General features: G+C 47.0%; 1 protein-coding gene across 2 annotated transcripts; it reads right to left on the reverse strand.

The window, feature by feature from the left end:
* Positions 1–10,059: 10,059 nt before the first annotated feature.
* C6H14orf28 (chromosome 6 C14orf28 homolog) lies at positions 10,060–25,238 on the reverse strand. 2 transcript variants are annotated; one of them, XM_043549266.1, is made up of 6 exons: positions 25,110–25,180; positions 22,013–22,202; positions 21,189–21,713; positions 18,455–18,544; positions 14,888–15,022; positions 10,060–10,510 (listed from the first exon to the last, which is right to left on the reverse strand). In XM_043549266.1, exons 3-6 carry the CDS (start codon positions 21,710–21,712, stop codon positions 10,315–10,317), a joined length of 945 nt encoding a protein of 314 aa, XP_043405201.1. In that variant the 5' UTR covers position 21,713; positions 22,013–22,202; positions 25,110–25,180; the 3' UTR covers positions 10,060–10,314. The 2 variants fall into 2 exon arrangements, with proteins under 2 accessions (XP_043405201.1, XP_037757342.1); XM_037901414.2 differs by lacking the exon at positions 22,013–22,202 and having other exon boundaries at positions 25,110–25,238.
* Positions 25,239–25,925: the final 687 nt, after the last annotated feature.

Here is a 25,925-nt window from a genome sequence, read left to right on the forward strand (position 1 = left end):
ACATAGCGACAGTATATATCACCTGTAGCAAAAAGAAGGAAAAAAAAATCTCCATCATCCAGAAACAACCTTAGTTTGTGATAAGAACCAGCAGATTACAAAAAGAGGTAACTGATGAAAAAATTGCCCAGTTTGTTTATGCAACAAACTCTCCTTTCTGTATGATTGAGAACCCACACTTTATTAACATGGTTCAGTCATTAAGACCAGGATACAGTCCACCCAACAGAGCAGATGTTGCAGGCAAATTGCTGGATAAAGTGTATGAAAGTGAAACTGAGCAGTGTGCTAAGGGTTTAGAGGATAAAATCGTTAACCTGAGTCTTCGTGGGTGGAGCAATGTCCACAATGATGCTGTTGTGTGTGCTTGTGTGATAACAGAAGAAAGGAATGTCTTCCTTACAGAAACAATTGCTACATCAGGAAATGCACACACAGCAGAATACTTACAAGAAGTAGCAGTAAAAGCTATAACAAACTGAAAAAAATTTCAAATGTTTAGTACGCAGCTTGGTCACAGACAATGCTGCAAATGTATCCAAGATGAGAAGAAATTATTTAGAAGAGAGTGAAGAGAGTCCCAAGCCAATAACATACGGTTGCAGTGCTCATTTGATGCACCTCCTAGCCAAAGACTTCAGTGTTCCAGAAATAAAGGCTAATGTTGTTGAAATTGCAAAATACTTCCCGTAACAATCACTTTGCAGCAGCTGCTCTGAAAAAGTGGGAGGAACCAAGCTAACTCTCCTACAAGACATGCGAAGGAACTCAGTAGTGGACTGTTTTGAGCACTGTATCAAGAACTGGCCTAATCTGATGACAGTTTGTGAACAAAATTGTGAAAAAATAGATGGCACTGTCACAGCCTAAGTTCTCAACATTGGGCTTAAGAGAAAGGTTGAACACATGCTGAGTACCCTGAAGCCTATTTCCATAACCTTGCACAAAATGCAGGGAAATAGCTGTTTTATTGCTGATGCTGTTGAAATTTGGAAGGAACTGAGTGTGATCTGAAAAAGAGAAATATGCAATGACAGAGTTAAATTACAAGCATTAAAAAAACGAATGGGACAAGCACCATCTCCAGCTCATTTTCTTGTAGATATTGTCAATACTCGGAACCAAGGTCAAACCTTAACTGCTGAAGAGGAGTTGGCTATGATATGGACATCCAGCAATCATCCCTCCATAATGCCAGCTATATAAACTTCAGAGCTAAGGGTGAACCATTCAAGAAATATGTTTGCTGATGATGTTTTAAAGAAAGTCACAGCAGTGAACTGGTGGAAGTCACTTAAGCACTTGGATTCAGAGACTGTTGAAATGATGATCTCACTTCTAACAGCAGTAGCTTCTGCTGGTGTAGAAAGAATATTTTCTTCCTTTTGGACTAATTCATTCCAAATTGAGAAATCGTTTGGGACCTGAAAAAGCAGGAAAGCTTGTTTTCCTTAGCCAGATTATGAAAAAACAGAAAAATGAAGGTGAAGACTGAGTTAGCTGCAGAAGCCAATATTTTAAGTTTCTGATGTTGACCTGGTTGACAGTCTATTTAATTTTTGTTTTTAAAAAATATATATTTCATTTAACTATTTTAGTTTAAAACAATTTTAACAAAAACAAACCTGATTTTAAAAAACGTGAATGTTTAAGTTCAAAAATTCATATGCTTGTTTTGTTAAAATATTATGTTTGCTGTTGAAGAAAAAAATCCAGAATACATAATGTTGTTGTTTTAGTTAAATAAAACAATTGAAATGTTTGTCTGGTGATGTCCTCCTAATACAGCATAGCAAGAAAATCCTCCAAATATTAATGATTAACCTGTTGAATTGGAGATAGTTCACCTCTCAATGACGCCATAAATATCTGCTTCAGTTACCTTTGTTAAATGAATAACCAATCAGTCATTTTCTGATATAGTGTAAAACTAATCTGAAAAGTTTTCAAAATAAATCACTTAAAAATGTACAGTGTGTACCATCTAAAAACGAAACCTACATCTATCTCGGAGTTGTGAAGAATATGTATTAAAGTTATAACAACCAACAAGAATGCACTTTTATGTAGAAATCCATGATTAAATCGAGTCTTCCTGACTAGTGATTTAAATAGATTTGATTTTAAATCAAATCCACCCTGGTATCCTGCCTTCCAGCAATAGCCAGTGCCAGATGCTTCAGAGGGAATGACCAGAACAGGGAAATTTTTGAGTGATACATCTGCAGTCATCCAGTAGCAGTTTCTTGCAGTCACAGGTTTAGGGACACCCAGACCAGTGGTGAGCTGGAGCCGGTTCGCGCAAACCGGTCGTTAAAAATTGTTACAGCTCCCTGAGCTCCCGGCTGGGGAGGCTCCCCCAGCCTCTCCCCCACCATCCCCCCTCTCGCAGAGCCTCAGCATGCCACGCCGCCGGCTCCAGTGCTCTGGACCGCTTCTGGGCAGCTCGGCAGCTCCTGCCGCTTTGAGCAGCATGATAAGGGGGTGGGCCTGCGAGCTCCAGCGGGCTGCGCAGCATCCATACACGCTGCCCTGAGCAACATGGTAAGGGGGCTGGGAGGAGGGGTTGGATAAGGGGCAGGGAGCAGTTGGAGGGGGCGGAGGTTCAGAGGGGGGGCGGTCAGGGGATGGGGAACGGGGGGAGGTCGGGTAGGCGTGGAGTTCTGGAGGGTCTGCTGGGCAGAGCCAGTGCAAACACTAGGCGCCCTAGGCGGCTGCCTAGTCCGCCAAGTGGTTGGGGGCACCAAAAAGCAGTGCCCCCCAAACATTTTTTGAACAGCTGAGCACAAGGCTGCCACTGCTCTCTGCCTCCCAGTTCCAGAGGAGCCACCCTCTGCGCGGCCAGTCCCTCCCCCAGGGAAGCAGCCCGCGGCGCGGCCAGTCCCTCCCCCAGGGAAGCAGCCCGCGGCGGAGCGGGGAAGGGGAGGGTCTAGCACTAGCAGTTGCACCTTCTTCCCCGTGCCGTGAGCTGGGATCCCTGTGGCTCTTAGCAGCAGCTGCCACTGCTGAGAGCCTCAGGGTGGCAGGGAGCCTGGCTCGGGCATGGGGGGGGGGGGGGTGGGCGTTGGCTGCCTGCGCTGCCCCTGAGAGCCCCGGGGGCGGCAGGGAGCCCAGCTCGGGGACAGGGGGGCTGGCTGCCACCACCGCTGCTGAGAGCCCCGGGGGCGGCAGGGAGCCCAGCTCGGGGACAGGGGGGCTGGCTGCCACCACCGCTGCTGAGAGCCCCGGGGGCGGCAGGGAGCCCAGCTCGGGGACAGGGGGGCTGGCTGCCACCACCGCTGCTGAGAGCCCTGGGGGTGGCAGGGAGCCCAGCTCAGCCCGCAGCATGGGGAAGAAGATGCAGCTGTGCTCCGCTCTTTGGGCGGAGAAGCTGGGTGTTTACTCTGCCAGCAAGGTACCTAGCCGGGCCGCAGGGAGCTGCATGGGCCCGCGGAGTGCCAGGGGGTGGGCAGGTCCATTCCCTGGCCTGGGGAATGGTGTATGTGGGAGCAATCCGGGCATCCCTCCCCCTTGCCAGTGCCACCCCCTCCAATACCCACTGACCAGCTACCTTCTCCCCTGTGCACCCCGTACCCCAACAACCCACCCTGTCCTACCACTTTTGCCTTTGGGCAACCTCCACCCGGCACCCCCCCGCCCAGCTAGCCACCTTCACCCCTGCATCAACCTCGCAGACCCTGCCCACTCCTCCCTTGTGCAAACCCCTCCCTGCCACCTTCACCCCCCTGCAACAACCCTGGGCACATACACACCTCCACCTGCCAGCCCTTTGCAACAACCCCCTCCTGCCCATTTCTCCCTTGTGCCACTGCACCCCCTGCAACAAGCCCCTTTTGCCTCTGTGCAATCTTTTCCCTGCCACTACACCCCCATCCCCTCCACCTCTTGGCACATCCCTTAAATCAGAACCTTTTATAGGGAACCGATTAAGATTTTGGCAGCTCATCATTGACCCAGACCATGGAGGTGTGCCCCTGACCATCTTGGCTAATAGGCATTGATGGACCTGTCCTCCATGAACTTATCACATTCTTTTTTGAACCCAGTTATACTTTTGGCCTTCACAACATCCCCTGGCAATGAGTTTCACAACTTGACTGTATGTTGTGTAAAGAAATACTTCCTTATGTTTGTTTTAAACCTGCTGCCTCTTAATTTCATTGGGTGAGGACCTGATTCTTGTGTTATGTGAAGGGGTAAATAACACTTCCCCTCTTCACTGTCTCCACACCAGTCATGATTTTATAGACCTCTGTCATCTCCCCCCTTGGTTGTCTCTTTTCTAAGCTGAACAGTCCCAGTCTTATTAATCTCTCCTCCTATGGAAGCTGTTCCATACCCCCCATCATTTTTCTTGCCCTTCTCTGTACTTTATTCCAATTCTAATCTACCTTTTCTGAGATGGTGCAACCAGAATTGCATGCAGTATTCAAGGTGTGAGGGTACCATGGATTTATATGGTGGCAATATGATATTTTCTCTCTTGTCTTATCTATCCCTTTCCTAGTGGTTCTTAACATTGTGTTCGCTTTTCTGACTGCTGCTGCACATTGAGTGGATGTTTTCAGAGAACTATCCACAGTGACCCCAGATCTTTCTTGAGTGGTAATAGCTCATTTAGACGCCATCATTTTGTATGTATAGTTGGGATTATGTTTTTCAGTATGTATTATTTTGCATTTATCAACATCGTATTTCATTTGCCTTTTTGTTACTCAGTCCTCCAGTTTTGTGAGATCCCTTTGTAACTCTTTGCTGTCAACTTTGGACTTAACCATCTTGAGTAATTTTATATCATGTGCAGACTTTGCTACCTCACTGGGAGTGTGTGGCAGATCTAGGAATTGAATCCAGATCTTCTGAGCCCCAGCCATATTTAAACAAGGACATCTTTCCTTTCCATCTTCCATGTCTTGAAATTTGTATCTAGTGACCTTGTGACAATTAAATTGGAAAAGGAAATGTGGTCACTTTCTAACCCCACTCAAGGCTGTGAATATGTAGGACTGATTGGGAGAGGTCAGCTCTGGGCACAAAGTTTTCAGCAGTCTCAGGCTCCGACCACTGCATGTTTGAGAACGCTGTGCCCCAACCCAACCTCACCTCAGCAGTATGGGAAACTTTGTGTATTCTAGCTGTACAATTTTTCATGTAAGCCACATTTCAATTTCAGAGTTTTTCTTCCAGGATCCCAAATTCTCAGATGTCTTGTAGCCCTTGCAAAGTTTTTAGGACAGTAGCTCTGCTGTAGTTACTTGTATTTCAGCAACAACTAGGGACCTCAACTAAGATCCAAGCTCAGTTGTACAGAGTAAAACAATGCTTGCCAGTATTTGACTGAGGTGGGTCACCAGCTTTCTGGCTGTGCCATTCATTCCACTGCAAACCCAAGGGATGTGGCAGAGCCAAAAAGCTGATGAATGACATTGCTCTTATTTCCTTTGCATGTGTAGAACACAGAATGCCACAATACAAGCTGCTTTCTTTTAGTGAAGGTTCAGCACATGCATTAAAGGGCCTTTGACCTTCTTGAATGGGTTGTGTTTTTGCAAAATATTTTATTGGAAAAGCTACTGTGGAAGAAACATATGTCCTTGGTCCTTCACCACAAATAGTCCCAGTTATATTGATGAGAGAGTGAGTGCATGAGAGAGAGAATTCAGGTAGAGCACAGGTGAGAAGGTCAGGGAGCAGGGAGATTAGTTTAGGTAACTAAAAGTGTCCCATTAAACCAGTATAAGTTTAAAACTTAGCCCCAGATACACAGTATGGCTAACTACAACCGTAAAGAGTTAAGGACAGAGGAGTCTACTCTTGCAACCACCATCTGACATAATGACAGGTTGCAGAGTAACAGCCGTGTTAGTCTATATTCGCAAAAAGAAAAGGAGTACTTGTGGCACCTTAGAGCCTAACCAATTTATTTGAGCATAAGCTTTCGTGAGCTACAGCTCACTTCATCGGATGCATACTGTGGAAAGTGTAGAAGATCTTTTTATACACACAAAGCATGCACAAAAATACCTCCCCCCACCCCACTCTCCTCCTGGTAATACCTTATCTAAAGTGATCACTCTCCTTACAATGTGTATGATAATCAAGTTGGGCCATTTCCAGCACAAATCCAGGTTTTCTCCCCCCCACAAACCCACTCTCCTGCTGGTAATAGCTTATCTAAAGTGATCACTCTCCTTACAATGTGTATGATAATCAAGGTGGGCCATTTCCAGCACAAATCCAGGGTTTAACAAGAACGTCTGAGGAACAGTGAGGGGGGGTAGGAAAAAACAAGGGGAAATAGGTTACCTTGCATAATGACTTAGCCACTCCCAGTCTCTATTCAAGCCTAAGTTAATTGTATCCAATTTGCAAATGAATTCCAATTCAGCAGTCTCTCGCTGGAGTCTGGATTTGAAGTTTTTTTGTTGTAATATCGCAACTTTCATGTCTGTAATCGTGTGACCAGAGAGATTGAAGTGTTCTCCGACTGGTTTATGAATGTTATAATTCTTGACATCTGATTTGTGTCCATTTATTCTTTTACGTAGAGACTGTCCAATTTGACCAATGTACATGGCAGAGGGGCATTGCTGGCACATGATGGCATAGATCACATTGGTGGATGTGCAGGTGAACGAGCCTCTGATAGTGTGGCTGATGTGATTAGGCCCTGTGATGGTGTCCCCTGAAGAGATATGTGGGCACAGTTGGCAACGGGCTTTGTTGCAAGGATAGGTTCCTGGGTTAGTGGTTTTGTTGTGTGGTATGTGGTTGCTGGTGAGTATTTGCTTCAGGTTGGGGAGCTGTCTGTAGGCAAGGACTGGCCTGTCTCCCAAGATTTGTGAGAGTGTTGGGTCATCCTTCAGGATAGGTTGTAGATCCTTAATAATGCGCTGGGATATTCTATCTACTACCCAAGATCCATAAACCTGGAAATCCTGGGCGCCCTATCATCTCAGGCCTTGGCACCCTGACAGCAGGATTGTCTGGCTATGTAGACTCCCTCCTCAGGCCCTACGCTACCAGCACTCCCAGCTACCTTCGAGACACCACTGACTTCCTGAGGAAACTACAATCCATCGGTGATCTTCCTGATAACACCATCCTGGCCACTATGGATGTAGAAGCCCTCTACACCAACATTCCACACAAAGATGGACTACAAGCCGTCAAGAACACGATCCCCGATAATGTCACGGCTAACCTGGTGGCTGAACTTTGTGACTTTGTCCTTACCCATAACTATTTTACATTTGGGGACAATGTATACCTTCAGATCAGCGGCACTGCTATGGGTACCCGCATGGCCCCACAGTATGCCAACATTTTTATGGCTGACTTAGAACAACGCTTCCTCAGCTCTCGTCCCCTAAGGCCCCTACTCTACTTGTGCTATATTGATGACATCTTCATCATCTGGACCCATGGAAAAGAAGCCCTTGAGGAATTCCACCATGATTTCAACAATTTCCATCCCACCATCAACCTCAGCCTGGTCCAGTCCACACAAGAGATCCATTTCCTGGACACTACGGTGCTAATAAACGATGGTCACATAAACACCACCCTATACCGGAAACCTACTGACCACTATTCCTACCTACATGCCTCCAGCTTTCACCCTGACCACACCACACGATCCATTGTCTACAGCCAAGCTCTGCGATATAACCGCATTTGCTCCAACCCCTCAGACAGAGACAAACACCTACAAGATCTCTATCAAGCACTCTTACAACTACAATACCCACCTGTGGAAGTGAAGAAACAGATAGATAGAGCCAGAAGAGTTCCCAGAAGTCACCTACTACAGGACAGGCCTAACAAAGAAAATAACAGAACGCCACTAGCCGTCACCTTCAGCCCCCAACTAAAACCCCTCCAACGCATTATTAAGGATCTACAACCTATCCTGAAGGATGACCCAACACTCTCACAAATCTTGGGAGACAGGCCAGTCCTTGCCTACAGACAGCTCCCCAACCTGAAGCAAATACTCACCAGCAACCACATACCACACAACAGAACCACTAACCCAGGAACCTATCCTTGCAACAAAGCCCGTTGCCAACTGTGCCCACATATCTATTCAGGGGACACCATCACAGGGCCTAATAACATCAGCCACACTATCAGAGGCTCGTTCACCTGCACATCCACCAATGTGATCTATGCCATCATGTGCCAGCAATGCCTCTCTGCCATGTACATTGGTCAAACTGGACAGTCTCTACGTAAAAGAATAAATGGACACAAATCAGATGTCAAGAATTATAACATTCATAAACCAGTCGGAGAACACTTCAGTCTCTCTGGTCACACGATTACAGACATGAAAGTTGCGATATTACGACAAAAAAACTTCAAATCCAGACTCCAGCAAGAGACTGCTGAATTGGAATTCATTTGCAAATTGGATACAATTAACTTAGGCTTGAATAGAGACTGGGAGTGGCTAAGTCATTATGCAAGGTAGCCTATTTCCCCTTGTTTTTTCCTACCCCCCCTCACTGTTCCTCAGACGTTCTTGTTAAACCCTGGATTTGTGCTGGAAATGGCCCACCTTGATTATCATACACATTGTAAGGAGAGTGATCACTTTAGATAAGCTATTACCAGGAGGAGAGTGGGGTGGGGGGAGGTATTTTTGTGCATGCTTTGTGTGTATAAAAAGATCTTCTACACTTTCCACAGTATGCATCCGATGAAGTGAGCTGTAGCTCACGAAAGCTTATGCTCAAATAAATTGGTTAGTCTCTAAGGTGCCACAAGTACTCCTTTTCATCTGACATAAGTGTTCCAGACCCAGGAACCTTCAGAATGATTTCTGCTGCCCTCTCCTGGAGAATCAGGAGACTACCAGCAACCTTTCCCCCGTGGTAAAATGTATTTTAGTGTTTGGTTGCTTGATAATTCTGCCTCTACCTTGAAAATCTGTTTTGGAGGCTTACATTTGTTTGGTTTTTAAATGATCTAGCTGTTACTTTTACTGACTTCCCAGTAAAGGGCAAAGTACAGAGTCTGAGTCAGACACTGTGGAAGTGAATAGGTAAAATTTTGCAAAGGCCACTTAATTCTCATATAATTTCTTAATCAGCATATTCAAAGCGGACCGTGCAAAACTTGAGGTTTTATGTACAGTGTCTCTCAACCTTAGTGCTATACTATGTCATTTTCTGGCCTTTTTTCCAGAATTCCATGACTTGCAACAGGACTTTAAATTTTGTCGGAGAGCTAGTCCTTTTGCCACAAACTGCTGTTTACTGGGTAAGTTATTCACGCTTTGAAATCCCCATGTCCTCTGTATTTTGCTAACATCTCATTTGTGGCATGCTGCCAGAAAACAGTGACCATTGAGTTAGCCTGGCACATGCACTGCCCTGTTTTTGTGCACCTCCCCCAGCCCCAGTCAGGCCAGGCACAGCTAGGTAACATAGATCCCACTCCCCACATCGGCACACTTTTTGGCATATAACATGGTGCACTGGGCAAGGAACGAGCAGTTCAAGTCTCTCATGCTGATGTGCTGTTAATTCAGTACCCTTTCAAAATGTTTATTTTTTTTAAGCAAGAGTCCTACCCCACTGAAAGGTTACACAAACTGGAAGGAGAATCCAGATCTCATATGGCAGATCCCACTCAATCATTTAGCCACACTATCGTTCAGAAATAATCTGCCAAATTTAACTGCTCAGCCATGCTGTCTGTAAAGTGGGGATACTCATGCATATAGAATCCACCCTTTCAGTGAGTGACGGGTGTTGCTCTAGAGGGCTCAGATGCTACTGACGACAGGTAGACTGGCATTCAATAACTGATATTTATTTCTGTTGTAAAAACTTAGCTTTACTTAGCTTTTTTTAAAATGTATTTCCTATGTTAAAATGTTTTTAGGCCATGAAGTCAAGCACTCATGAAATGCCACAAGTAAGGTTGTCTGAGCAACCTTAATTCTACCTGCCTTGTTTGTGCATTATGATAGGTAATCCATGTAAATGAAAGACTGATTTTTCTATCACCTACTTTGAAATATTAATAAAGAAACAAAGGATACAGCCATTCTTGGTTTTTTGCCTGTTTATTTTAGCATAAAAATTTGCCTGTATAAAAATAGCTCAAATGTTTTAAAAAATTGCATAGTGTTTCCAATTTCAAATTTTTACCTAGAGTAAGCATTGGACGATACAATACCAGAACTACTGTAGTTCTACTCTTTCCTTGGATACCAAGTATACATAAAATATAGACCTCCATTTGGGATGGGCCAGCTTTGGTGGCAGAGAAGGGAACGTGATTTAACTTTGTCTCCACAGTCTAGATATGCCATTTATTCTCTGCTGCTCTAATATAAACTAGAGATGACAAAAGAAGAAATTCTGGAGGTTTATTTAACAAAATTAAGTTGACATTTCTGAGGCCATCATAGTGCATCCAATACCCATCAATCTGGAAAGCTGCAGAATAATGATGCTCCTCTTTATTGAACAACGTGGCACCTTCCAATAAGTACCTGCAAATTAAGGCAAACAAAGATGTAACCATCACAAACATGCTCTTTCTGGAAGTAAATGCTAAAGAAGAATGTTACTACAATGGCAGGCATTTAGTTGTCTTATAAATCGTTGTAGAGAGGAGCCAGCATTGCCCTTGACTCCTCTCAGTGAGCTGTTTTCTTGCCCTAGTTGACTGATGTCCATCTGAGCAATTCCTGGAGCAAGGGTGACAGGCTGTGGCAAGATAACATCATATTGCTAGTCCGACCTTTCTTCAGAAAAGGCTTATCTTCTGTCCCCTTCACTCCAAATTAGTATAAGAAAAAGCATTAAAATAACTTTCAAAATCAATCTGGAGCGTGTTGCTGCTAAATGATGTGGCAGAGGGAAGTTGTGCATTGGCAGGGAAGAAGGAATGAATGAGCTAATAGAAATGGGGCAGTCTAACACCTATGACTCCACTGAGCATGGCATTTTAATACAGGCCGGCAACAAAAGTTAGTGCTTTGGTCCCAGGTGGCCTTTAAGTGATGCTTACTCCAAAACTCAGGGAAAGTTTACGATACGCTGTGACAGGGCGGCCTGCTTCTTTGGGGCCTGGAGCCAGCCAGCCCTGTTCAATTATCAGATCCAGCTGACAAGGGATCAAGGCTGAGAAAACTCAATTGCGAGGAGATGTGCTTCTGCAGTAGGCCCTGAAGCATAAGGATGGGAGGAGAGGCAGGGTAGTGTGGGGGTATTCTCTTTTCAGCACCGAGAAAGACAAGGAAGAAAAGCCTTTGGGCACCATAGCCCAGGGTCAGCAGAAGAACTTATGATGTTTTTGATATTTTTATATTTGAATAAAACTGTGCCCAGAAAAAGACTTGGGTGTGGCAGTAAATCCTGCCTGGGAGGGTCTTGAGATCCCACCTGAGGGGAAACTGAGGAGTGGCTAGCCCACAAGTGGCCTGAGTAGGTGGTGCTGTGACAGCTATGCACACGGGAAACTCTCAGCAGGACCATGACCTCGCAGCAATTAGTTCTACGTCTTCTATTAGAGATCAGTCTGGCTAGCAATCTGCCTGACTTGTGCCCCAGTCAGAGAACCTTTCCTTGGCCCACAGGCGAGCTGTCTGGGATTTTGTTATCAATGTTTCTAGAGCTATTTTTATGTTTCTTTTAAGCTCTTGATATAAAGCTGCACTATTAGTCGTTAGGTTGCTTCTGCAAACTGTCAATTTGCTCCTATAAGCCAGCCTGGTTTTTGCCTGTGTGTCTCTTTTTCCAGTAACTGTCCCCTTATTACTGCTTTAAAGTACTCCCTGGGATGTATCGTACAAGGGATTTTTCTTCATTATAATCAACAGTTTTGCATTTTATTCACAAAATATTTGTCTTAACAATAAATTTCTAAAACTCCAGCTTCTTTCTGAGTTGTGCCTTCTTTTCACAAAGACAGACATATGGTTAAGAGATATTCTAACACTAAGGATTATAATAACTTCATTAATGTGTAAAGATTTCATTCAATCTATTTAGCATGTTATAGCAATTTCTGAAGCAAAAGTAAAGTCCCTGAGGGTGTAAAAACCCCAAACATTCATCATGTCCTGTTCTTTAGATCCTGGTGATGCTATTATTTGATATTGTTTTTAAATGGATCTTATTGCCTACTTGGCAATCTATCCCCCACTGGGTTAAGACAAGAGTTAGTTGCATGCCACTATTGCACACAGGGTTACCAACCCTTCAGGATTGTCCTGGTGTCTCTAGGAATGGAAGATGAACCTTTAATTAAAGATCATCACATGATGAGACCTCCAGGGATACGTCCACTCAAAACCTAATTGCCCATGACTTCTGACCCACTGCAATAATTCAAGTGTTACTGAAGAAGGGAGTAGCCTCCTCATTTAGGGTATGCTACATATTGTAACATGTTTACCCCTCAATACACCTCTGTAACAAACCCATCTTGCATGTCCACCTCAATGCTGATCATTCTTAAGTCCACGTCTAATGGCTGCTGCTGGTTCGTTTGACTATCCACAGTGTCCAGTTTGTGTTAATTTTTCTTCAAACTTGCTGACGTAGGTTTCCAGCACCACAGCTAAGCTGGAATTAATCTGTGCCACTGTTGTACTTGTCATCCCCACAGCCGCTGATTCTCCTTCGGACTCAGATTCCTTCGTTTGCACGTTGCCCTGTTCCCCCTTCTGGGTAGTTTTTGTCCAGTGACCATCCACCACCAGTGTTTGAGACAGAAACTGCAAGGCCTGCTGCTGTTCCCCTCTGTGCTGCACTCTAACTCTAGCTGCCTCCAGGCTAGCTTGACCAACCTTATACAAGGCCAGGGAGAAGAACACCCTCTACTCCTTTCACCACTGCCTAGGATCAGAGATCAAGGCGGGGGGGGGGAGGGGGAGCAGGAGATGGGCAAAAACACCTATCCCTTCCAGTCCCCTCAGTGGTATTTCTATCCTTATGCCCAGTGCTGCTCCCTCCACTTGCTAGGACTTCCACAGAGAAGGAAGGGGATGAGGCTCTAATTGGCACAGCTGCTGCTCTGTGATCCTCCAGGGTCCAATGTTCACTCGATTTCTTAGCTTCCCAGCAGGTCTCCCCCTACTGCCCTGCCAGTGAGTTCAGAGGGCGGAGCAGCAGCCCACAGTTCAGCTGACTCTTGCAGTCTTCTGGGGAGGGATGGGGGCACGGATCACCCCTTAGCTGCTTAATGTCAGAAGAGGAAAGCTAGTCCCCTCCTGCTGTATCAACGGTGCCTTTGGGGGGTGGCCCAGCGCACAGCTCCACCCCTCTTCACAATCCTCTGGGAAGGGGAGCAGGATCTGCTGCTGGTTTGCTTCTATTCTCCTCGCTTGCCAGGGAAGGTGCGCTTATCTCCTGCTACCACATCATCAGGGAGGGGTGAAAGCACATCTTTTCACTATGTACACAATGGGCCTCTTCCTCACCCTTCCACCACTACAGACACACAGTACCTTGTGGGGGTGGGGCTGAGGCCCTCAGTCTATCCCCATAGTGTTGGCTACTAACCCATCTTACTCCCACCTGTCTTCTGCTCTTCTGGGCTCCCCCCACCATCTGAAGGTAGGAAATGGGGCCTACCTGGGGGCTCTGTTGTGAATCTTATGGGTAAACAGGTTTCAGAGTAACAGCCGTGTTAGTCTGTATTCGCAAAAAGAAAAGGAGTACTTATGGCACCTTAAAGACTAACCAATTTGTTTGAGCATAAGCTTTTGTGAGTTACAGCTCACTTCATCGAATGTATACTGTGGAAAGTATAGAAGATCTTTTTATACACACAAAGCATGAAAAAATGGGTGTTTACCACTACAAAAGGTTTTCTCTCCCCCCACCCCACTCTCCTGCTGGTAATAGCTTGTCTAAAGTGATCACTCTCCTTACAATGTGTATGATAATCAAGGTGGGCCATTTCCAGCACAAATCCAAGGTTTAACAAGAACATCTGAGGAACAGTGAGGGGGGGTAGGGAAAAAACAAGGGGAAATAGGCTTGAATAGAGACTGGGAGTGGCTAAGTCATTATGCAAGGTAACCTATTTCCCCTTGTTTTTTCCCTACCCCCCCTCACTGTTCCTCAGACGTTCTTGTTAAACCCCTTGTTTTTTCCCTACCCCCCCTCACTGTTCCTCAGACGTTCTTGTTAAACCCTGGATTTGTGCTGGAAATGGCCCACCTTGATTATCATACACATTGTAAGGAGAGTGATCACTTTAGACAAGCTATTACCAGCAGGAGAGTGGGGTGGGGGGAGAGAAAACCTTTTGTAGTGGTAAACACCCATTTTTTCATGCTTTGTGTGTATAAAAAGATCTTCTATACTTTCCACAGTATGCATCCGATGAAGTGATTTGTAGCTCATGAAAGCTTATGCTCAAATAAATTGGTTAGTCTCTAAGGTGCACAAGTACTCCTTTTCTTTTTATGGGTGAACAGTTTCCTTCTTTGCTCCTCTATGACAGTCACATCACCCTTCACTTTCTCCTTGTCAGGAAAGCTAAGGAAGTAAAATTTGGATTCAAAGTTCTCTGATGCTTAACTGGGTCTCAGCTAGAGCCCTGTATACCAAAATGCTAAGTCCTATAATAATACATTTGAAATATCTGCAGTTAGATGTATTTACAATAATTTATTAATAGAAAATAGGAAAGTGGGTTCTGAAACAGAACAACTGCTCTAAAAGGGTTTTGACAATAAGAAGTTAGCAGAAACTGACAGTGAGCATGACTCTGTCAATACTGCTTCATAATTATTGACTCTAAAAACACCCTTTCCTTTACAGATTATTCAAAAGGATTGTTGGACTCCTCCTGAGAACATGAAATGAAGAGAAGTTGTTTGCCTCATTAAATATAGTTTTAAAATACTTACTTGTGATCAGATAAATCCAAATGATATGGTACATATGCCAGTTCTTCTGGCTTCCATTGCTGCATATTTAAAACAACAAAAGGCGGTGCCCCATGGCAGAAAACTCTCTGGGTGAACTCTCTTAACCCATTACATCTGCAAGTAGAGAAGCAGAAATGGCAAATATTTCACTTGGCACGCAGAACAATTAAACAGTTTTTATTTCACATCCAGACATGATTGTAGGTTTACACTTTATTAGGGCAGGTTTTGTCTTGTAGTAGAATTTGGTTTGTTTATATTATGCAGGAAGGTGTTAATGGCTGTCATCCGGTGTGTCTTTGATCCACAGGTTTCAGAGTAGCAGATCTGTTAGTCTGTATCTGCAAAAAGAACAGGAGGACTTGTGGCACCTTAGAGGCTAACAAATTTATTTGAGCATATGATCCACAGGCAATCACAGACCTGTGAAAGCTGATAGATGTGCTGGCTATCCCTCATTCAGGCTACAGGGAAGCAGCAACTCACCTCCTTTATGGAGGTATGACAACTGGACCCAACAGAAGCTGCTGCCCAAGGCACCGGGACACATAAAAGGCCAATCAGCAGCCATTTCATGCAGCCCAAGGAGTTTCCTAGGGGACTGATTGGCTTTCTGCCTCTGACATAGTTGTGAGCATGGCTCAGAGGGGAGAGAGGCAGAGCTCCTTTGGGCACAAGACTGGATGGAGAGGCAGCCTTGGAAATAGTGAGCAAGAAAATTGGTGGCCGTTTGTTCCTGCTCTGCTCAGGAAAACAGGACTTTGGGTACATTCTTTGTGAATAAAGACTGCACCAAAGATACCAAACTCATGTCAACACACTCTCTTAAGAGAAACAACCCAGCTATGTCCGGAAGAATGGCTAACTGCTCAGGCCAAGGAGCAACAATAATTCGCAGTAAATTTAGAGGACACTAGCCAGTTTACTCTTTGCTTACCAACTTACTGCTTGAACCAAGCAGTCCTTTGGTGGAGGGACTTTCAGGTGCCCGGGGGAACGAGGTGCCACATCTCACTGAAAGTCAGCAGGAGCTGGTCACCTTACTCTTAGGCACCTTTGCAAATGCCACTGTAAGGGTCCAAAGCGTCTCTTTTTGGTAATCTGAGGCGATACTGCTGTTAAATGCAAAGGTGACACTTGGGGCAGCAGGGGCCCAGATCCTTCACTGTTGCTAGTTACCCCCTTCAGCTGGAATTTTTAAATGGTCCTCTGGTACTGGTCAGCAGTGATGTATGCAAAATACACAGCAGACACACTACCCCAAATTGGAGGTGTCTCAGTGGAGGAAGACAAGGGAGGACTATGGCCTGGGTCTACAAAGGGACTCAAGCATTACAGTGATGTATCTCCTGTACTGGGGTGATCTGTCCCCTAAAAGGTAGTGGTGTGAGGGATCAGCTCCCCACCATCACATCATGGTCCTTAAGATTTTTGGGAGGCTGGATGTGCAAAGGCCTCAGATACTGGAAGAGAGGACATGGTCCCGTAATAAGTAGTGTTTGGGAGGAAATCCCCATTATTGTTTCATCACAGGCCTGGCCCAGAAGCCTTGAAGAGTGGGCAGGGCAAGGCTCTGCTCTCTCCCAGCCAACGGGCACGACCTCTAGCAGGGGAGCCAGTTTATATGCTGCCTCTTCCTTCAGAGCAAGGGAGTCATCAGCAGGTCACGACTGCTAAGCCATCGGAGCCTAGGGACTAACTGGGGATAAGGGGTGAGCTGAAAGAAGGTGCCTCAGGCTCTACAGCTGGCCTAAGTTACAACCCTGGCTCCAGGAGCGTGTGTGTGGAGGGCGGGGGGAGGCGGCTGTGTCATCTCCTGTTTCGGGGAGGAAATTACCAACCTGAACCATAGTCCCAGATCCAGAAGCAGAGTTGAGGGGACTCCTCTCTGAAGGAGGGAGATACTGACTGCTTTAAGGGGACAGACAGAGGGACTGTCAAACACAGCCCCAGCTCCGGAAAAGGTGGTGGGGGGGGGGACCTCTTGTCTTAAGGAGGGAAACCAGAAGGATGGTTTGAAACCCAGCTCAGTGGCTGCTAGAGAGATGGGGAAGCCACTGAGAGCAGGCGCCTAGAGAAACACACTGGGGACAAACTGCTCAGGAAACCAGATCCTCTAGAAGAGAAGACCCTTCTCTCTGACTCAGAGGCCCCGTAGGAAACAGGCCAGAGAAACAGTGAGGGGGTGAGAGAGTAGTGCCAACCACTTCATGCCATGGCCCTGGCCTGGAACCCTGAGGAGTGTGCAGACCTCACTTCCCCTTCAAACCCAGCAAGATGATTTAGTAAGGCCTTCAACATGCTCAGAGAGGCCAGGGACCGTGCGCCCCTCATCTAGGGCAATGGGCTGCTTGAGGTATATGACTAACACTCAGAGGGGAAAGGACTACTACTAACCTGGCCAGAGCACTGAGGTCATAAAGAATCAACAAGTGGCTAGATGGCGATGGGTCTAGCAGAGGGAAACTGGGGCAGAATTATAGACTTAAAGATCAGAAGAAATCACCAGCTCATCTAGTCTGATCTTCTGTATATCACAGGCCACCAGCACCACTCAGCACCCGTACACTAAACCCAGCCACTGAAATTAGACTCAAGTCTTACAACCCACAGGAAACTAGCCTATTACATGCTGCAGTCAGAGACCCGAAGGAACCAAGGGACACCAGTGCTTGAGGCCTCCCCGCTGGCAGGGATAGGACTGAGATATACCCAGATAATTCTGACAAGTGTCTGGCCTGAGATGTCTGGTTTTGCTATAAGGAGGCACTCTGGTGGTGAGTGTACACTATAACACCAACTCAGAGAACACTATTATGAATCTGGCTTGGCATGCTTCTTCCTAGCCCACATCCCACCCCATCCTGGGCTCTTGGATCCATTTACCCGAACCAAGTTGTAAGAATATCATAGAATATCAGGGTTGGAAGGGACCTCAGGAGGTCATCTAGTCCAACCCCCTGCTCAAAGCAGGGCCAATCCCCAACTAAATCATCCCAGCCAGGGCTTTGTCAAGCCGGACCTTAAAAATATGACAATGTCTCTAGCATTCTGCTGACTCAATCCCCCACTGTCTGTTTTGCTCTTCCCATTCTGCAATCTCACCCCTCTCATTGACCTCTTCCCTCCCCGCAACTTAGTCCAAAAATTTCCCCCAGATGTTGCCCCTGGATTTTTCCCTTCCACACAAGCCTCTCAGATTTGGAACCTCAGATTTTCCTTTGCCAACTAATCCTTACACCATCATTGTTTCTCCTCACCCCCCCTCCAGACTGTTCGGCCCCCTATATTGTACAGGGATAGATCAGCGTGTTTGGTAGGCAGGAGCAGCAGGTGTGGATATAGCTGCTGGTTCTGGGTTTATGAAAGGCAGCCCCCCTGCAGGAACCCATGGAAAAATGTGTGCCGTTTGAGAGGTCCAATGTCATCTTTGGGCTGAGACCAAGCACAGAACATTTCAATCCAAGGGAAAGGTTTTGTTTAGCTGTGAGCAAGTGCACCCTCTGGGATAGCAAATACACACTTTAATGGCTATTATGCACTTACCCATACTGTTCACACAGCTCTATCTTGGAACAGAATAATTCATCTACTGCCCGCTGAATCAAGTCTCCATGAGGAATTTCTTGGGGAGGACTGAAATAGTTAGGGACATTTGATCAGATTTATTCTGTACTTACACAGTATCATTTAACCACAATGATATATAAAGAGTAATGCCTAAACTCAATACAAAAAAAAAAAAAAATCATCCCATGAAAAAGTCTTTTGAAGGCTGTTTCTCGTCCAAGAACCCAGCTACTTTAACTCAAATATTGAAAACATTTTGTCTAAAACTCTAAACCAACTTTTCTTGAACATGACTGTCATATTGAGAACTCTGCTACTGAGAGTCAAGTCTTTCAGCTCTGCAAACAGTCAGCTAAACCTGATCTCATCTTGTCAGTGTTACGATACATTTGTTCATGGCATGTATTCCATAATAAAGCCAAAAGGCTCTGTCCTATTTTGTACTCTAGGATCACCCACAAGATTTTCCATCAGACCTTCCTTTCCCTTCCTCCCTGGTGTTTGTGTAGAGTCAGGTAGTCCAAATACCTTACTCAGAAGAAATGTATGAAATACAGAACAGAGTATAGACAGGAGGGCTGGTGCTTGGTTGATACATCACATATTTCAAATATAGACCTCAAAAGGTGTCTCCATACTGTTCAGCACCATGTTCATTTTCACAGTACAACCATTGAGCACAGGGATTTCTATGTTTTTAAACCAGTCTGAGAAAACCACCTTAAACCCACTCAGAAAGGCTTCATTGATTAGCTGGCATGCCTCACTGGAGAAGCAGTGTATATTTAGAAGGTAGTGGTCTGTTGCAGCATTAATGTTTTAAGAGTCCCCTGTTAAAAGAGTCAATGTTAAAACAGCAAGCCCCTGAAAGTCCCTCGTATGGAAGATATTAAACCTAAACTGCTGTTACCTCGGCGCACAGACCCAGCCCTTAAAAGCTCATACATGACATGAGGGATTAGACAAATTTCTCTTCTACCTCTAAAAAAAGTTTAGAGCACCTGTTTTGGAATGTGATTTCTCATCCAACTATTAAATCAGACAAAGAATGGTGGAAACAAAGCCTTAATTGCTACACTTATTGCTGTATGAAATTAACATTTTGAGGGTACAGCGCTGTAATTCAAGCACAGGACAATTACATAGCATCGGGGTCACCATTAAGCAGAGTAAGGTTGACCTGACCAGCTAAGAAACTGAACACTACAAGTTGGAAAAATGCTTTCATTGATGCACAATGCCTGCAGTGAATGGGTAAAACTTCAAAATCTGAAGTATTTAAGTCCAGCAGATTTTCAAGCCCATGAAAGCAAACACCACAATCTGCAAGAGAGAACTTACGAAGCTGTAGCAGAGAGCCCTGTGCCTTACCATGTGGTCAATATGCTGCAGTTGTAACTTTAACTCATCTGCATCAGCTGCTAGTATAAAAACCTCATAGCAGGAGGAGGATGAAGAATCATTGATCATGATTCATACTGGTACCACTGACGCAGCATGAGCTCTCAAAGTTTCTGCTAGACAGATTTGAGAGTCAGGTAGTAAAACTACATTTCTAGCTCTTTCAGTGATCATTGAGCAGGTCAACAGAATTCATAACCCCAGAGATGTGTGTTTTGGCCTAATGTACTTCATTTAAGAAATGAAGACTCACTTCTTAGCCCCCCTCTTGTCAGACTTTGTATGTGTTTTAGTGCAATACACTCTGGACTTGGGTACAAGCTGAGACTACTAAGAAACTAGAGTAGAGAGTGCAACAACTTGCTTAATAATGTAATTTAGAGTTTCAACACAGAAGCACATTACTCCAGCATCTGAAGTATCCTCAGTGGTTTGGGAACTTGCTGCCTGAGAAAGTAGCTCTCCCCCAGCAACCTATTGCCCCAGTTCCAATCAGAGGTGCTAGAGCCCCTCCGTCTGAGAGCTGGAGCTGCCAACAGAAATTTTTCTGTTAAGGATGCTCAACTTTGAGACTCCCTCTCCCTGCTGCTTTTGTCGATTTGAACCTCCCTCTGTTAATTTCTAGGTATAACTGCAAAGGTCAACTCCACCAAGCCACTGGGGACACATTTACTAGGGTTAGTATTGGGACAGGGCAAAACAACTATACTGTTGCTCTTCTACTTTTATTCTTTACTGTGGAAAAACCAATCCATTTTAGGCTGGTAATTTATTTTGCAAGTGTTAATCTGTAGCGAGGACCCCGCATGAATGACAGGCACCTCTGGAGAGTTCTTAGTCACAATAAGTCAACAGCTATGAATGCAAGAGAGCAATTCTCATATCACATGCTCCAAGCAGGAGGGAAGAAAGCCCAACCCAGCAGTATTTGTTGAACAGCTCTCCAAGCCAGCACTCCCACTGAATCAGTGAGCATCAAAAACAATTAAAAACTTTAGCACTGCCGTGTAGAATATTAGAGACATGCTCTGCTGCAATGAATGCAATATTCTTTTTTTAAAAAAAAAAAAGAAAAATCACACTGTTAGCCAACCCTAGGCCAGAAGGGCTTGTTTCTAAGTCTCCTACAGCAAGATCTTAAGAGGAATGATTTGAGTACACAGGATGTACGCATTTGCTACAGTTACATACAACCAGAGTTGTATTCTAGCACTTTGACAAATACATATCTTTTAAAAAGGTGAGTTGCAGCCTCCTTTGAAGAAGTTTATTTCATCACAGTTGCATGCCAGTATGTACAGCAACTTACTTTATGTTAATTGTTCTCTGTGGATCTTCCTGCATACGAGTTGGACACCTCAAATTTGAACAGTAGCTCTCTTGAATGGTAGACATGAGACTTTCTAGATTCTTTGTAAAGTTATCATGCTCATTTCCAAATAAATCTATTTCCAGTGAAGCTTTGTGAACTTCAGATTTGTACTGTCGCTTCTCCATCTTGTCCCAAATCCAAAGCAGCTTCACCGTTGTAAAATTATAGGTGTCCATTAAGTAAAGAAAGTAGTCCACAAACTCTCTACCTAAATGAAGGGAGAGCTCCTTGGGGAAGTGTTCATTTTCATGCAGAATGACATACAACAACATCAAGAATCCATCTATAGTGCAAGTATTTTTCAGATTTATTTCAACATAAAGCGGTGTGCAAGATACAGCTTTACGGCCAGCTTTGATAGTAAAAACCCCTCCCCAAGGGAGCACAGGCCTCCAAAATGAGCGGTCTGGATCATGATTATTTTTAATTGATGCTTTGATCTCCTCAAACAGTGTCTTCATCCTGCAATTAAGAGAAAAAGTATGACTATATTGTACCAAAAGCATTCAGTTTTGGAACAGGCACACACTTAGAATATACAGTGAGTGGACCAGAACTTAAACAATTCAAGGGCTATCAGTATACAAGGCTTCCATGAACTGTCAGGAACAGCCCCTGCTAAGAATCAAATGGCTCTGAGATTTCCTAGTTTAGATATAGGTTTCTTCCCATTTGACCCAGCTAATTACTGGTCTTTAAAATTAATCACTAAGACTTTCTTTAGTAAAGCATGAGTGGGCACTGGAGGCATTAAGCTGTACCTTGAGAGATTCAGTCTGCAAGAAGGGATGAGTCACTCATATATCAAGGATGCTGTTATCTCCCCTAGAGTCCAGGCGGGCTGACTGGCTGGCACAAGACGTGTTTTCTTGCTGAATATAATCTGTGGTTAGTCACTGCCCACTGTTTGTCACCCAGCTACATAGGTTTCAGAGTAGCACCCGTGTTAGTCTGTATTTGCAAAAAGAAAAGGAGGACTTGTGGCACCTTAGAGACTAACCAATTTATTTGAGCGTAAGCTCTCGTGAGCTACACCTCACTTCATCGGATGCATTCAGTGGAAAATACAGCGGGGAGATTTATATACACAGAGAACATGAAACAATGGGTGTTACCATCACTCTCGTTACAGTGTGTATGGTAACACCCATTGTTTCATGTTCTCTGTGTATATAAATCTCCCCACTGTATTTTCCACTGAATGCATCCAATGAAGTGGGCTGTAGTGGGTTAGTCTCTAAGGTGCCACAAGTCCTCCTTTTCTTTCTTCCGACTATATAGGTTACTTTAGAGGACAGTTACCATAGAGAAATGTGAGGCAGTTATACTCAGTTTAGCTTAGTTAAGCTGAAAGTAACTTGAAATCAAGGAATCCCTGAATACTGTGACATATCAGTCTTAACCACTACAGAAAGGGTCTTTTTGGCCCAATGTCTGATTTTTACAACATGCTAGGTAATGCTGCATTTGAATTCTGAACGATTCAGTGCTCTACACAGTGAAATGACAATACATTATTGATAAAGTATTAGTCCAGAATGAGCTGTGTTTAGGGTTTTGTTACTCTAGTGCTGCAGGAAGTGTTTAGGACCCCCTAGTTTTAGGAAGCACTAGCATTTGCAGGAGAACCTCAGTGTTATGAGCACTTCGGGAATGGACATTGTTCAGAATTCTGAACAAAACATTGTTTCTTCAAAAGTTTACAATTGAACATTGACTTAGTACAGCTTTGAAACTTTACTGTGCAGAAAAAAAGCGGATTTTCCCTTAATTTTTTCAGTTTACGTTTAAACACAGTACTGTGCTGTATTTGCTTTTTTTGTCTCTGCTGCTGCCCGATTGCATACCTCCATTTCCAAATGGAGTGTGTGGTTGACTGGTCAGTTTGTAACTCTGAATACTGATGTAGTATAGTAGAACCTCAGAGTTACGAACGGCAGATATAAGGCTTTTTCTCCAGGGAAGAAAAGTTTCATAGTTAATATTTAGGCAATAACTACTGTAAAACCTAAGGCTTTTTGTGGCTCCTTGCAAGTTAAAACGTAAGACTTCCAAACTCAAAAGCATTTTAGTCTTGTAGACTGTGTTCAAAGACCTCCATTTTTCATATGGGAAGAAGTTGAGCCCCTATGCCACCATATACAGTTTCTAGCAAAGTCATTTTCTTTGGGCTTTTATTTCAAGTTATGGCCCTATAAAGACAAGAGAAATATAGATCATAATTTCTGGCTTCAGCGTAGGAAAAGAATGCGGACTAAAACTACAGACTACTTAAACAGTAAGGCATCAGTTAATTATAACCAAGAAACTCAGCACAAGTCCATTACTCTTCAGTCCATGAACTTTGCTTGGTTATTTAGACCATACGTTCTCTGCCATTACAGCTTGAATAGGGTAGGAAGTACAGGCCAAAAGATGACAAAGCAAAAGACATGAAGGAGAAACGGGGGGTTGGGGATAGAAAACAGAGAACACAGGGACTTGAGACAGTTCAAAAGCTCAGACACAGTGACAGAAACACTCCTAAGTGTCACATCATCTCCCCTATCACTACTGCTCAGGAGCAACTGCTTGTTTCTGCCAGAAGCTAATCTGCAGCGTTAGCTCTTTGGGTCCCAAAGGGCAGGGGAAGCTGCTGCTCCCTCTCCCTGGGGTTCTGCTCAGGGCCCACCACCTCACTTGGGCACAAGCACCATGCTGCTCAAGGGGTGCTAACAATGCCAGGAGGGAGCAAGCAACCCGCCTGCCTCCACCTTGCCCAGCTCTCACCACCAGTGCCCTTCGGCAACAGGTGCACACCCAGCGCTCCTCCCACTCGTGGGGCGCTGCCAGGCCAGGCTGCGCCTCGAATGAGAGGAGCTCTGCAGAGCTGGGCCCATGGGATGGCCCTTGGCTCTGCCCCAGAGCCAGGGCCGGGTCACCTCTTGCGGTGGCCTGGGGAGAGGATTAGGCACAGGGGAGGGTCCATCAGGGCAGCAGCCACCTGGCCCAATGGAGGCAGCGCAGGGGGAAGGATCACAAGGCTCTCCCCACAACAACCCCTGTGGTAACCCCACCCACCACCAGCAATCGTCCCCCCACAGCCCTCATGGATCCCCCACACAGGCAATCTGCACCCCACCAGGTGCCACCAGCACCCCCCCACAACCCCTATGGGTCCTCCTTCTCCTCCCCCCCCGACCCCCTGCTCCCACCGCAGATTCCCCCCCCAGCCCCCTGGGTCCTCCTCTCCCCACCCCAGACCCTCTGCTCCCCCAGGAGGTCCCACCCACCACCAGCCCCCCAGAACCCCCATGGGTCCTCTTCCTCCTCCTTGATCCTCACCCCCCCCACCTCCATGGGTCCCCCACAGATCCTCCCCCACCACACAGGCCCTCCACCCTCCCCAGCAGGTCCCACCCACCAGCACCCCCACGGGTCCTCAGCCGCCATGGGTCCCCCACAGATCCAACCTCCCCCCTCCGCCCCCATGGGTCCCCCACAGGCCCCACCCACGACCAGCCCCCCCATGAGTCCCTCACAGATCCAACCTCCCCCCTCTGGCCCCCGGCAGGTCCCCCCCCTCGACCAGCCCCCCACAGATCCAACCTCCCCTCCCCCGTCCCCCGGCAGGTCCCCCACAGATCCAACCTCCCCCCCGGCAGGTCCCCATGGGCCCCCCACAGATCCAACCTCCCCCCTCTGCCCCCCGGCAGGTCCCCCCCTCGACCAGCCCCCCCACAGATCCAACCTCCCCCCTCGACCAGCCCCCCACAGATCCAACCTCCCCCCTCGACCAGCCCCCCACAGATCCAACCTCCCCCCTCGACCAGCCCCCCACACTCTCCTGCCCCCGCGGGCCTAGGCCGCTCCCCGTACCTGTGCCGGCCGCGCCGAGCGCCCCCCCGGCCGCCACATCGACCCCGCGGCCCGAGCGCGCCGCGCCACGGCCCGGCCAGGCCCGGCCGCCGCTTGTTATTACGGAGGGGCCCCGCCTCCGGCGTCACGGGCCCCGCCTCCCGGCCCCGCCTCCGGCGTCACCGGGCCCCGCCTCCCGGACTCACCAGCCCCGCCTCCCGGCCCCGCCTCCCGGCGTCACGGGCCCCGCCTCCGGCGTCACGGGCCCCGCCTCCCGGCCCCGCCTCCGGCGTCACCGGGCCCCGCCTCCCGGACTCACCAGCCCCGCCTCCCGGCCCCGCCTCCGGCGTCACGGGCCCCGCCTCCGGCGTCACGGGCCCCGCCTCCCGGCCCCGCCTCCGGCGTCACCGGCCCCGCCTCCCGGCCCCGCCTCCCAGCCTCACCGGCCCCGCCTCCCGGCCCCGCCTCCGGCGTCACCGGCCCCGCCTCCGGCGTCACCGGGCCCCGCCTCCCGGACTCACCAGCCCCGCCTCCCGGCCCCGCCTCCGGCGTCACGGGCCCCGCCTCCCGGCCTCGCCTCCCGGCGTCACGGGCCCCGCCTCCCAGCCTCACCGGCCCCGCCTCCGGCGTCACCGGGCCCCGCCTCACCGGCCCCGCCTTCGGCGTCACGGGCCCCGCCTCTGGCGTCACCGGGCCCCGCCTCCCGGCCCCGCCTCCGGCGTCACAGGCCCCGCCTCTGGCGTCACCGGGCCCCGCCTCCCGGCCTCGCCTCCCGGCATCACGGGCCCCGCCTCTGGCGTCACCGGGCCCCGCCTCCCGGACTCACCAGCCCCGCCT

This window comes from Chelonia mydas, chromosome 6, assembly GCF_015237465.2.
Source record: "Chelonia mydas isolate rCheMyd1 chromosome 6, rCheMyd1.pri.v2, whole genome shotgun sequence".
Lineage (NCBI taxonomy): Eukaryota > Metazoa > Chordata > Testudines > Cheloniidae > Chelonia > Chelonia mydas.

Bases quoted from the DNA above. Each gene is read 5' to 3' on its own strand.
- C6H14orf28 (XM_037901414.2), bottom strand. From the start codon at position 21,712: ATGAAGACACTGTTTGAGGAGATCAAAGCATCAATTAAAAATAATCAT. The intron at 18,545-21,188 runs GTAAGTTGCTGT...TAACTATTTCAG, and splicing joins CAGAGAACAATTAACATAAA to TCCTCCCCAAGAAATTCCTC. The intron at 15,023-18,454 runs GTAAGTGCATAA...CTCTACTTGCAG, and splicing joins GAGCTGTGTGAACAGTATGG to ATGTAATGGGTTAAGAGAGT.